Source organism: Heteronotia binoei, chromosome 8, assembly GCF_032191835.1.
Source record: "Heteronotia binoei isolate CCM8104 ecotype False Entrance Well chromosome 8, APGP_CSIRO_Hbin_v1, whole genome shotgun sequence".
NCBI classification, from domain to species: Eukaryota; Metazoa; Chordata; class Lepidosauria; order Squamata; family Gekkonidae; genus Heteronotia; species Heteronotia binoei.
The window spans coordinates 26,579,707-26,593,078 of NC_083230.1; the positions used below are offsets into that span (position 1 = coordinate 26,579,707).

Genomic DNA, 13,372 nt, shown 5'->3' on the forward strand with positions numbered 1-13,372 from the left:
TATATAAACTGTTCTAAAATCCTCTTCTCTGTGTAAAGCAATAAAGCGGGGTCATTTTAAAGCACCCCCCCCCTCCCAGGCAGTATTGTGGTTTAAGCATTTCATTGTTTATGATGGTTGAAATGTTATTCTCCATTAAATGTGAGCACAAACCAGGAGATTGGTGGTGGAAATGCTAGAAGGCACAGTAATATGAGACAGGGACATACCTCTTACTACAGAGCACAAAGCTCTAGTCAGAGTGGGCGTGACCTATGCTCAACCGGGAATTAACTGCCAAAGAAATATGAATGGGGTACATAAGGCAGGGGCTATTGTTCGGTAATAGAGCATCTGCTTTGCATGCAGAAGACCCAGATTCAGTCTCCAGCATCTCCAGTGAAAGGATCAAGTAGTGTGTGACATCAAAGACATCTGCCTGAGTCCCTGGACAGCTGCTCCCAGTCTAAGTGGATAGTACTGACCTTGATAGACCGAGGGTCTGATGCGTTGTAAGGTGTAGCTTTGTGTGTTCAAACCTCTGATGAAAACTAATTATTTTTCCGTAGTGCATTAGCCTCTCTATTAATTCCAAACTGAATAGAATCAAGTCTGCCAAAGAGTTCCAGACCAGCTGTATAATATAATAGGAGTGCAATGTCATCTTGAAGACTAACACAAATTATTACAGCATAAGCTTTTGTGAACCACTGACTCACAAAACTTATGCTGTGATAATTCTTTCACACCACTCAGCTTCGGAGGGTGAAGAATGAATGAATAGAGTCTGATTTGTGTGAGGGAGGGAAGGAGAACAGTCTCAACAATCCTAATTCCAGAGTCTCTTGAGGGGAGAGTTAGAACAATTGGGTGGCTTATAGGTTTGCTTGTGGCTTAGGTCAGCTATTCTCATTCTTCTTGCAGTTGTTATGCTCTTTGGAATTCCAGGAGAGATGATCAGCGACCATTTACATTTGAAACAAAGATGGGACTTTTTAATATGTTACTCAGTTACTTTCCTTGCAACATTTGTTAGTATCCTTAGTGAGGACTAGCGGCCCCGTGGCGCAGAGTGGTAAAGCAGCAGTACTGCAGTATGAGTACCCAGCTTGCTGGGGGGGAAGTGTAAAAGACTGGGGAAGGCAATGGCAAACCACCCCGTTAAAAAAAAAAAAAGTCTGCCGTGAAAACATTGTGAAAGCAACTTTACCGCAGAGTCGGAAACGACTGGTGCTTGCGCAGGGGACCTTTCCTTTCCTTAGAGAGGAATCTACCTTTATGCAAAAACTTCTTTTATCTAAGACAGGGGTGGCCAACGGTAGCTCTCCAGACGTTTTTTGCCTACAACTCCCATCAGCTCCAGCCGGCTTGGCCAATGGCTGGGGCTGATGGGAGTTGTAGGCAAAAAACATCTGGAGAGCTACCATTGGCCACCCCTGATCTAAGAGATTTGGGGATATTAGCCTATTACAAACATACAGTAAATGACTTTCTCGTTGTGGGAAATGGTAGTGGATGTAACTTTTTTACAGCAGATTTCTAAGGAGACCAGATTATTTCGTGTACATGCAACTGTTTCCAAGCACCTTTAGGCTGTATTGGTTTCTTACTTTGTCTTTGCTGCTGCCAGGTTTCGTCATGTTCCAGGTATTCAGACATTCAGGTGGTAGGCATGGGCACCTAATGTTCAGGTGCCAGCACTATCATAAATCTGTGCTGGCCATCAGGAGGGAGGATGTTAATGCCTGGGAACGAAGAGCACCTCTGGCCCCGCGGCACGTCAAAGCATTAGCCAGCCTGGGATACAAAGTTCTGGTGCAGCCATCTAACCGAAGGGCCATCCATGAGAAGGTAAGTCCTGGTATGAGTATTGATCATATGGAAAGGACATGTGATGTATAAGATCTATTAAATTTGCGTATTGAATGTCCTTTATAAGAAGCCAAAGAAGGATATTGTCGTCAACCAAGGGGTGACCTGGACAGCCCAGGCTAATCAGATCTTGGAAGCTTAAGAGAGTTGGCTCTGGTTAGTATTTGGATGGAAGGCGACCAAGGAAGTCCAGGATCGTGATGCAGAGTCAGGCAATGAATGTCTCTTGCCTTGAAAACTCTACAAGGTCACCATAAATTGGCTGCAACTTGACAGCACTTTCCGCCACCGCCAAAGGATGATATGATAGGCAGCAAAGCCCCAATTGGCTGACCTGGCCAGATCTCACAGAGAGACTGAATAGGCAGTCAGAAGGGGTTTTTTTTTGGCAGTCGTTGGCTGAGTTGTCTTTTTTTCTTAAGGGAAGGAGGGGTGAAAAAATACAGGCAAGAGTTCTAAGAAACCAGATGAAGTCAATAGATCAGTAAGAGGTGGTGGTGGTTGGAAAGGAAGATTGGAAGAGGGTAAGGTGTTGGGAAGAGCCTGAGAAGAACATGTCCTTCCATAGCTCTATGGCAGAGCACATGTTTTGCATGCCATTGCTTGGCCTCTTCAGGAGCAGGACTGGGAACAATCGTTACCTGATAACTGGGAGGCCCGTGGTCACTTCAGATAGCCAGTAGTAGTTTAGGTGGGCTCATGGTCTGAATTCAGTATTACTTTGGCTAGGAAAAGATGGACAGTGAGCTTGTGCCAAGAACAGCAGAAGTCAAGAAGATTAAACTTCAAATATTGATATGAAAGAACAAGTCATATATTGGACTGCACGTCTTTGGTGTCTGTTAATATGAAAAAAGAGTAAATTTGAATTGTTATCTTGTTCATTTGAGAAGCATGAAATCATATATAGAACTGGCAGGGGAGATAGCTGGCATATTCTTTTGGTGACTTTCTCCTTGTGAAAAGAAGTTCTTCACAGTAATGTGTGACTGGTACAGAGGAAAGTCCCATGTTGTTGATATTTTACTTTGTTCCTCAAGTTGCTGGATTTCTCTTTCTGTGTTTCATTTCTAGGACTATGTCAAAGCTGGTGGCATTATACAGGAAGATATTTCAGAGGCCTGTCTGATTCTAGGTGTGAAAAGACCTCCAGAGGATAAGCTAATCCCCAAGAAGGTGTATGCATTCTTCTCTCATACAATTAAAGCCCAAGAGGCAAATATGTCCTTGTTGGATGAAATTCTAAGAAAGGTACTGTTGTGCTTAGATAAGCTTACTATTTTTACAATATACCATTGCAAAATGTCAATTCAGCTGGATTTTAATGAGGTTATTTATAAACTATGGTGCTGTTTTTCCATTAAGTGCAGTCACTTTAAGTGCGATTGCTAGAACTCCCTTCAGAGTTCAATTGTGCTTGTCACAGCCTTGCTCCTGGCTCCACCCCAAGGTCTCTCGGCTCTACCCCCAAAATCTCCAGATATTTCTTGAGTCAGACTTGGGAACCCTACCCCCACATGAATAGTTGGGAAAAGGCCATTTTTGCAATTTCTTTAATTTTGAAATCATTACTTACCATCAGCAGTGCAGAGATTAGAATAGTATCTGAAGCAGCAGCTGTTTATCTCTGTTTATCTCAGTCAATTCAGTGGGAAGTAAGGTCATAGCGTGGGAAACATAAAGTAATGAATGAAGCAGGTAGCCAGCAGTGGGCTCCTGGCTTCAGGCAATTCAGGAAATACTTAACTGCTTCCGCAATGACATTAAAGAATAAGGAAATTTCTTTGAAGAGGCTTTACTACTATGGAGATAGAGAGAGGCTTCTTTGATGCAATGCCAGTTGGGCATTGCTTAGTTTTTTATGACTGTGTCATAGCTACAGGATTGGGTTGGGAGGGTAGACTAGACTGCCATGGTGCCCCATCCACAAGTCGCAGAAGCCTCCTGTTAAGAAATTGAGTGTTTCATCAACCATGTGTGTAAGTGCTTAAGTAAGCCTAGAGATCATGTTCTTAATGGTAAACACTTGTAAAATAGTAAACATCTGTGAACTGTCAATTCCAACTGACAGGAGGCCATCTAGTTTGACAGGTATTTGACAGAAGATCTAGATGGGCCCAGCTAAATTGGTTGTTTTGTACCAATGATTGGTTGCACAATTCTAGCACTTTGACAGCCAGTCAAGGATATGTGGATTAGTAAACTATCAAAACTCAAGAAGAGGAGCAGAAGATCAGTGCTGGCGCTAGGGGTTCTGCTGCCCTAGGCATGCCTCTCCCCGTGCACTCCTAAGGGGGGGATATTCTTTGCACACTGGCGATGACATCATTGCACTATCCAGCAGGCAAGCTGAGAGCCCTGACAGCGCACACAAATACTGCTGCACCGCCACTTTTCTTCACAGGGCAAACATTGTCTGTGCTTGTCAGAGGCTTCAAAGAAAGCCTCCAAAGAGTGCCCCATTTTACTGCTGCCCGCTGCTTTTGGGTTGAAAGTGGCTGGCTGGGTGACATCTTCCCATTGCATTCATCAGTTCTGACTAGTGCAATGGGAAGGTGCTAGCGCTCAGCAACTTTGAACCTGAAAGCAGCGGACAGCGGTAAAAGCCTCTCTTTGGACAAGCACAGGGAACATTTGCCTCTGACAAGCACAGGGAACATTTGCCCTGCGAAGAAAAGTGGTGGCGCAGCAGCGCCGTCCAGGGCTCTCAGCTTGCCTGCTGGCTGATGAGATCATGCCACATGGGCTTGGGGAGTAAGGGGGTGCTCAGCAGTGACCCTGGCAGGGTGGGTCCTAGGCTGTCACCTACCCTGCCTACTCCCATACGCTGCCCCTGCAGAAGACACTCTTGTGTCTGGGGCATTGCAGTTGGCTAAAATCAACAGAAGCAATCACCTGGTAACCAGAGGACTGTAAGAAGCTTGATGCTCTGCAGAAAACCTTGTGAGGAGAAAGCTGCAGGTTGGAACTCTTCAGAGAAGTTTGTGCAGTTCCCTCAGTGCTTCCACTGTCCTGACTTGAAGTGTATTGGTGAGGGAGAAACTGCAAGCAACTTTGAGAAGCTGCTGGCTGTAGCAAGTATTGGCTAGGATAGCTAGTAAGGTTTTTTGTTTCTGTGTTACTTGTTTGTCTGTACACCTCTATTTTTTATTCTGTCTTGTAAATAAACTGCATCCTTATATTTTAAGTGGAAGGCGTTCTGGTTCTCATTACTAGTCTAATAGGGTGAATTTGCACTTAGTAGCAGACAAAAGAGAACCCTCTATTTTTGTTAATGGGAATTTTTCTCTAAATTAGAAATTCTGGATACCTTCCAGAAACGTGATGTTTTGACATCCTCTCCTCTCCTCTCCTCTCCTCTCCTCTCCTCTCCTCTCCTCTCCTCTCCTCTCCTCTCCTCTCCTCTCCTCTCCTCTCCTCTCCTCTCCTCTCCTCTCCTCTCCTCTCCTCTCCTCTCCTCTCCTCTCCTCTCCTCTCCTCTCCTCTCCTCTCCTCTCCTCTCCTCTCCTCTCCTCTCCTCTCCTCTCCCCTCCCCTCCCCTCCCCTCCCTTTATGCTTCCACAGCCCCCTGATTTTTATTTACCACCCCCCAATTGCACCCAAGGCTACTACCGCCCCCCTGGATCGTTCTAGCACCCCCCAGGGGGCAATATCGTCCACTTTCGGAAACACTAAGCTACATCATCTATGATACTTGATCATATTGGATTGTATTTGGGAGAAGTCAAGATTTGTGTTGTACTAGCAGAAAATATAATATATGAACTACTTACAAGAAGACCATTACATTTTGGTTTTGGGGGCTAAAGACAAGTGGTACAATCCCACTTCTTAAGTTGTATTGGAAGATGCGATTTTTACCAGCAATACTTTAAATATTTGCATAATGTTACAAAAAAACAGAATTCATCAGGCAAGCTAAATGGGTCATGTTGAATTTTTAAAAAGGCATACTTTGCCAGGATATTCTTCTGTGTTGATCTACACTGAAATGAAAGGAAGCAGTTGGATATCTTACCGCTGCACTTATGCAAATCCCGTTAAGTTCAATGGGAAATTGCACAGGAAAATTCCTGTTACCTTGTATCTGTATAAGAAGCCATTTAATTTCCAGTGCAGTCACCAATTTATTTAAGTGTTGGGGGTTCGTTGTAAAACATATTACTTTTAAATACACAGATGAATTGATTGAATGAAAAAATGTGGCTATTTTGTATTTACTTTTAGGACATTCGATTAATAGATTATGAAAAAATGGTGGACCACAGAGGTGTACGAGTTGTAGCCTTTGGAAAGTGGGCTGGTGTTGCAGGTATTTGGAGCAAATAATGCTTATCTAACTTTTTTTTTTACAATAATTATGTTATGTTTTCTGTCTTAACAATGAGTTTGGTGGAGGTTTGGTGGCCTCCATCTGTGGTATGTTGCTTGGTTTAGGGAGTAATCCTTACCAAGTGTTTTCACACTGGAAACGGGATGTTGAAATGACTTATCCTCTCTGATCATTTTGTAAATGACCACATAGACCAGGGGTCCTCAAACTTTTTAAATAGGGGGCCAGTTCACTGTCCCTCAGACTGTTGGAGGGCCGGACTGCCGTTACTGTACAAGGCCGCGGGCCGTTAGTTCTCCGTCTTCTGCATCTCTCTCCCTTCCCCACACCACACACCCCAGCCTGGGAACTCACCACACCTTGGTATCACCTCACACTCTGTCTCCGCCGCCTCAGCCCAGTGCCGGAAGTGTGCGTTGCTAACGCGAATTTAGGTCGAACGTCACTTCTGGTCTGATTTTGCCATAACCCGGCGGGCCGCATAAATGTCCTCAGCGGGCCACATCTGGCCCGCGGGCCTTAGTTTGAGGACCCCTGACATAGACCTTTGGAGATCTCATAACTGTGGAGAATGAATACACGCTTCTAGGGGCAGCTGGATATGGCTGTGAACTCCACCCCAACTTATACTTTTTCCTTCAAGCCTATATGCAGTGTTGCAGGATGGGCAGAGGATCATATTTCTCTAGGAACACACACTACATATATTCAGTCAATATGGTGTAGTGCAGGGGTGTCGAACTCCTTGGTTATGGAGGGCTGGAACTGACATAAATGGGCCATTATTGGGCCAGGCCATGTATGTCATAAAATGTAATGTCAGGTAGTGGAGATATAAACTCTATAAAGGACACAGAGAAACACAATTAAATATATATATATTTACTTAAAATACAAACATGCTTAAAACATTAGCACTCTTGCAGTATTTTGTTTATTTAACCGTCTTTGATGACTAACCCCTCTTGCTCTGAATTATTGCATCAAATCTGGAGACAATGTCTGTACTGTAGGAATCTTGAGTATGCTTTTTTCTGGCCCTTTCAACTGGAGGTGCCAGGGATAGAACTTGGGACTCTCCGCGTGCCAAGCAAAGGCTCTTTAAATGAGTCACAGCCCCTCTCTCCCAATCGAAGGAGCCCAACAACAACAAAAAACAGACACACATACACACCCTGTAGCAAGGTAATGGCAGGGAAGTAGGCAAAGGTGGAGCCAGTTAACTAGCAATGTTACTTTTGTCTTTTTTCTTAATGAAAAATACAAAAGGATGAACTGAGTCTTCAAACGGCTTAATTTTGGCTGACTGTGTCTGGTGCACGTAACTGAAATGTGTTTACAAATCTCTCTTTAAATGAACGGCTACTTGTCTACATATGCACACACAGATCTTGAATCTGGATTAATTGATCTGGAATAAATATTCTGAAGCAAAAGCATCACTTGGGTTTGGGTTCGCCGCCTCATATCGCTGTTGTTAGCCGCCCTGAGCCCGTCAGGGGAGGGCGGGATATAAATTTGATAAAATAAAAATAAATAAATAAATAAATTGTCCCTTTTGGGACAAGCCAGCACCTCCCTGAATAAAAGTGACAGAGGAGGGTGAGGAAAGGGGTTCTCCTGTTGGATAGCACACTACCACTATGCCTCTTCCCCCTCCTCACCCCAGGCAAAGAGGGTGGGCTGCACTTTTTAGAGTGATGGAGAAAATGACTGATTTCTAACCTTTGCTGAGAAGGAATACTATTGGTTCCCAGTGAGGCTTGGAAATGGCAGAAATGTGCCTTTTATTCTCTATCTTGCCGTCACCCCAGGCTCCCTTTTGCTGGCTCACCAGGCAGGGTTGTAAGCCAAAGGGGAGAGGCCAGCAGACTTTCTTCCCAAACAGACAGAAACAAAAGGGCCAGAGCCTCCTGGTAAACATCCTCCCTATGTCTTTATCTTAACTTGCATGCAGAAGACACAAGGCTCCTCAGTGTCTACTAGGGAGGGGATGCTGCACCCCCCACCTGCCCGCCTCACACACCATTGCAAGCTCCTGCTGGCAGCTTCTGTTTTATGCAAAGCAAAAGCCATGCCCTTTTTTGCACCACAGTGAAGAAAAAGTTCACTTCCAAGCTTGCATGCGCTGCTTAAGACTGTGGAAGGGGGAGTGCTGAAAAAAAAACATTGAGAGGGGTTGTGGAAAAGAAGAGCCCAGGAGAGGCATGGCAGCAATTGCATGGGTTCTCTTCCACTACTCTGAATGCAAAAGACACACACAAAAACCTTTCCCCTCAGCCAAGTTAGAGCAGAAACCACACTAAAAGGCACCTTACCCCAAATGCCATCACCAGAGAAACTGCACACAGGACTGCTGGTGGCTGCTTGCTTCCCCCAAGACAAGGTGACAGGAAGAGCTCTCCCCGTCCATGCTTGCAACCCTGGCCCCTCACTGAGAAGGAAAGCTTGAAAGTGGCAGAAAAGTGCCTTTTGTTGTTTGCCTTGCCCCTCCACCCCAGGTTCCTTTTTGTTGTAAACCAAAGGGGAAAGGCCAGCAGAGCAAGCAAAAATAAACGGGCTGGTGCCTCCTTGTAAACACACAGACACACTTATCCGTGACTTTTGCAGGCAGCTTAACTTGCATGCAGAAAACACAAACCTCCTCGGTGTCTACTAGGGAGGGTGACTGCTTGCTCCCCCCCCCCCCCCCCATGACAAGGCAACAGGATAAGAGCTCACCCCATCCCTGCTTGCAGCACTAGCCCCATGCAAAAATCATATTCCTTTGGGGGAATTTCCAATGCCTCAGAAAACCGGCTGGGTACCCCCCCCCCCCCCCACGCAGAGTCCTCTATGGCAAAGTGGACTCGGCAGAAGAGGCATGCCTTTCTGCACCCTAATCAATCAAGTCTAATTGGAAGAGGGCAGTTTTGCAGTCCCTACGGAACTGATTAAGATCCCGTAGGGCCCGCACCTCTTCCGGCAGCTGATTCCACCACTGGGGCGCTTTTATGGAGAAGGCCTGTTTCTTAGTTGTTTTAAGTTTGGCCTCCTTAGGCCCAGGGATTTCCAAAAGGTTTTGTGAGCTGGAACGCAGTGCTCTCTGGGGAACATATGGAGAGAGACAGTCCCTAAGGTAGGCAGGTCCTCGGCCATATAGGGCTTTAAAGGTGATAACCAGCACCTTGTAACGAACCCGGTATACGATTGGCAGCCAGTGCAGTTCCCGCAGCCTAGGCCGCACATGTTCCCACCGGGGTAGTCCCACTAGCAGCATCTCCTATGATATCATCTCTGGGTGCTGTCATCACATCGAGCATATCAGGTATGCTAGAGCTCTTCGGGGGCAGGATTCTCCCACTGGTCAGGTCTATAGCACTGGATCGGAGACCCCAAAAGTGGGGAAACCCCCAACCCCATTGTGAGGGATGGAAATCTTACTCTCTCAGCCCAGCCTACCTCACAGAGTTGCTTTGAGGATAAAATAGAGGGCAGGTGAATGATGTAAAATGCTTCGAGTCCCTATTGGGGAGAAAGGTGGGTTATAAATGAATTAAATAAATAAAAATAAATTCCAATTAAAGTGAGGAGGCTGAGGTCAGGACTTGCTGCCACAATCTTATTCTCCTCCCCTCTCCCAGATAACACGTTTGTTCTGAAAGGATTCTGAAGGCAGGAAAATGTTGCCCCCCTCTGAAATCTGTGAATACTTTTAATGATGGCTTGTATCTAACTAAGCGGAGTGGAAGGCTTAAGGGCATTTATGTTTTCTTAAGAAGGGGTGGTCATTTTTGCTGATCCCCACCTCTTGTTGCCATTCACTGAAGCCCCTCCCCCTTTTCTACTGGGGTCAATACACCCTCAGTGAACATGATGATGGCAAAGTGGGAGGAGGAAACTAGTTGAAATCACCGTCCACTCTGCAGAATAGTGCCCTTAGGTCTTGAGAATTTTGTGGCTGGATACAGGCCATCATCTTCATGCTTTTTGTGGCTTGGCTGCCTTGACTGGTAGTGAATGGTCTTTCTTGCCCGAGAAACTGGACTAGGTAGTATTTTGGTCCCCTGTAGTTTTGTGAATTCTATGTGACTTCCTGTTTTTGCCATTTTTTGTGAACTAGGTATGATCAATATTTTACACGGAATGGGATTGCGGTTTCTTGCTCTGGGCCACCATACTCCTTTCATGGTAAGGCTATGTACAAAATTATTGGCACGCGCCTTAGGTTGTTGGGGTGTTATTAAATGGCCAACAAGTCCTCTTAATGTCAACATTCTGCCTCTGGTTTCAGCACATTGGAATGGCCCATAACTACAGAAACAGCAGCCAGGCTGTGCAAGCGGTTCGGGACTGTGGCTATGAAATTTCATTGGGCTTGATGCCGAAATCTATTGGCCCCATAACATTTGTGTTTACAGGTACTGGCAATGTTTCTAAGGTAAGGTGATTTTTCAGTATATAACATAATTAATTTTCTCAGAGGAACTAAAATATGTGGTATGAATCACATCAGTTTAGCATGTCCTTTCTATAAAGACCGAGCTCCTCCATGTTTCCACGTGGAAATTAATGGACAGATCCAGAGTACCATCAATGGACTCTGCTAATGGAACACAACTTTCCTGTTTCCACTGCAGCATGCTGGACTCCCAGATACGATTTTGGGAGACAGGGAACTTTCAGAAACAGCATGAGAGGCAAATTAAAGGACTCCAGTAGGAGGAGGATAATTGGCGCAACTCCTTCCCCACCTTCTTCTGGCAGAAGTATCTTATACTACCAGAAAATGAGCCTTGGATACAACCAATACATTTGACAGATTGCTCCCTGGGTTCTCATTACATGAAACAATCACCACCAGCAACCCCTCTGTCTGTAGGCTGTAGCTGTGAATAGTGTCACTGCTGTATGTCACCAGTAGAGATTAGCACAAACCACATTTTTTGTAGTTTGGCTCATGGCTGAACCACGAACTGATGTGCTGGCTCACAAACCAAACTGGTTCATATTGGTTCATAGCCATTTAAACCCTTGCTGTCCGCTTCCCATCAAAAGTGCTGGAGAGCAGAAAGCAGGGAATTAAATGGCTTGGAGCCATTTAAACCAGACATCTGAGCTGTTTTTCATGAAGAGCAGATAGCAGCAGTTTGAGTCCCTGCTTTCTGCTCTTCACGAACCACCACAAACTGCATTAAATTTGTGGAAGTTCGTGGCAGCTCTCACTTCATGAACATGAACTGGCCAAGATTTGTGATGAATTTTAGTTCATCAGCTGGTTTGTGCCCATCCCTAGCTACCAGCTAGTTGGATAAATCTACTGTCCTTCTGCTAAGATTATGAAGGATCATCTGTCCTGGCCTATTATCAGGGCTGTTTTATTTTGAGGGGAGCCTGCGAACACCTGTTGATAGGTATGCGATAGGAGTACATGCAGTAATTTCTACAAGTAAAAAATACGACATGTTCTACCTATGAAAGAATAGGAGTTCATAATGTTTTATAAAGAAATACTACCAGTTGTACCTATGAAAGAACAGGAGTTTGCAACATTTTAAAATTCAGAGCAAGCACTCAACAAAAAGCCAGTGTAAGAGAGCCTTTTTGCATACTTGAAAATATTCAACTTAATATTGCTGAACATTGACATGTTGGTTAGTAACCCATAAACTTTCCACAGCCCAAGCAATGGTGGTTGTCCTCTGTTAGCAAGATGCACATACAAGGTTTCACAATAAATAATAAATATACACAGGAGCACACTGTAGGATTCTTTCAGTACCCAGTCATTTGCACTTGGATTACTGACAACTGTTCCCATCTATCATTTGCCTTTTGTAAAGTCCCTCTAAGAAGCCTTTTAGTCCCATACAGATTGTTGCTTGCCATTCCTTTCACATGTGGGTTATTCCCACATCCTGCCTACCCCTCCAATATACCTTAAGTTGAAATTTTCATTGCGTTTTTAAAAGAGCCTTATTTGGTTTTGTACTGAGTCACAGTTGGCTCTGGAGCCACAGATTGCAGCCCCTGTGTATGAAGTTCACGCATTTCACCATTATTTTAAGAAGGTCTGTTGTTTATCATGTTCATATCCTACTGTGGATGCAAGGATTGCATCTCTGCCCTAGATGCTCTTCTGCTGAGAATTGCACTGATACCTGAATGAATTGCACCGATACAGGAAGCTGCGCCTTGCCAGAGGCTGATTACATTTCAGAGAACTCTGAGAGAGAGCAGAGAATAAGTGCTATAAGGGTGAGGTTTGGCTTTCTAAGCAGCTGGGGAAGTTGCTGAGAATTTCTGAGTTTGTGTGACTGCTGAAAATTCTGAGTTTGTGGTTGCTGGGGAACTGCTGTCTGTTTGGTTTGAGTTGGCTGAAGGTGATTGTTGCTGATTGATTAGGAGTGGCTGTGTTCCCCATGCTCTTTGCATTATTAAGCGCGCCTTGCTAGAGTCGCGAGCCGAAGGGCGAGAGCTAATGGGCTCTTGGCCTGTGGCTCTTAGCCTGGGGGCTCTGTAAAGACCAGGAACCCATATCCCTATTTCCTTGTGTTCCCAATAAGGTAAGTTGACCCTCCAGAAGGGGAGCCACATAAACAAGCAGGATTTAAAAGGGGACTGTATATTTTTAAAAAAGCTATCATGAAGGTAGAATGCCAGCAGGGGGGTGTTTTGCACTGAGTGTCACATGTATGACTATCTGCCCACAGGACAGAAGTCTTGGGTGTGTTCTTGATGCAAGAAGCTCCTGGTCCTCAAGGAACAAGTTCATACCCTTGAGGCTGAGGTGACTGACCTGGAGAAGCAGAGACAGTCAGGCACTCGGAGAAGACTCGGGGACGTATTAGATGAGCCCCACTCTAAACGTGGCAGCCCCGTTGCCGCCAGGGAGCATGAGGGTTGAGAGGGAACAGGGCACCGTGCTGAGGATAAGGAGAATGTGCCCTCAGAAGGGACCTCTTCCTTCAGTTGATGAGCGGGTATCCTTTTGTGCCAAGGAACCATCCCTGGGCAGGGAGAGAGAGGGGGGGATCTTGGTAGTTGGTGATTCGATCCTTAGGCAAGTAGACAGCTGGGTGGCAAAACTGCATACTGACCGTATGGTGACTTGCCTGCCTGGTGCGAAGGTAGTGGACATTTACGCGTGTAGTAGATAGGCTGATAGGCAGTACTGGGGAGGAGCCAGTGGTTGTGGTGCTTGCTGGC

General features: G+C 45.3%; 1 protein-coding gene across 3 annotated transcripts in view; it reads left to right on the plus strand.

The window, feature by feature from the left end:
• The first annotated feature begins 1,513 nt into the window (after window positions 1-1,513).
• The window catches only part of AASS (aminoadipate-semialdehyde synthase), a 65,614-nt gene continuing 53,755 nt past the window's right edge, over window positions 1,514-13,372 (plus strand). Inside the window, exons 1-5 of one of the 3 annotated variants that reach the window (XM_060244825.1) lie at window positions 1,514-1,830; window positions 2,926-3,102; window positions 6,079-6,163; window positions 10,287-10,354; window positions 10,458-10,604. In XM_060244825.1, the coding sequence (XP_060100808.1) occupies window positions 1,546-1,830; window positions 2,926-3,102; window positions 6,079-6,163; window positions 10,287-10,354; window positions 10,458-10,604 (762 nt within the window). In that variant the 5' untranslated portion in view covers window positions 1,514-1,545. The remainder of the gene's footprint in view (window positions 1,831-2,925; window positions 3,103-6,078; window positions 6,164-10,286; window positions 10,355-10,457; window positions 10,605-13,372) is intronic. The other 2 variants (XM_060244824.1, XM_060244823.1) reach the window with 2 other exon arrangements.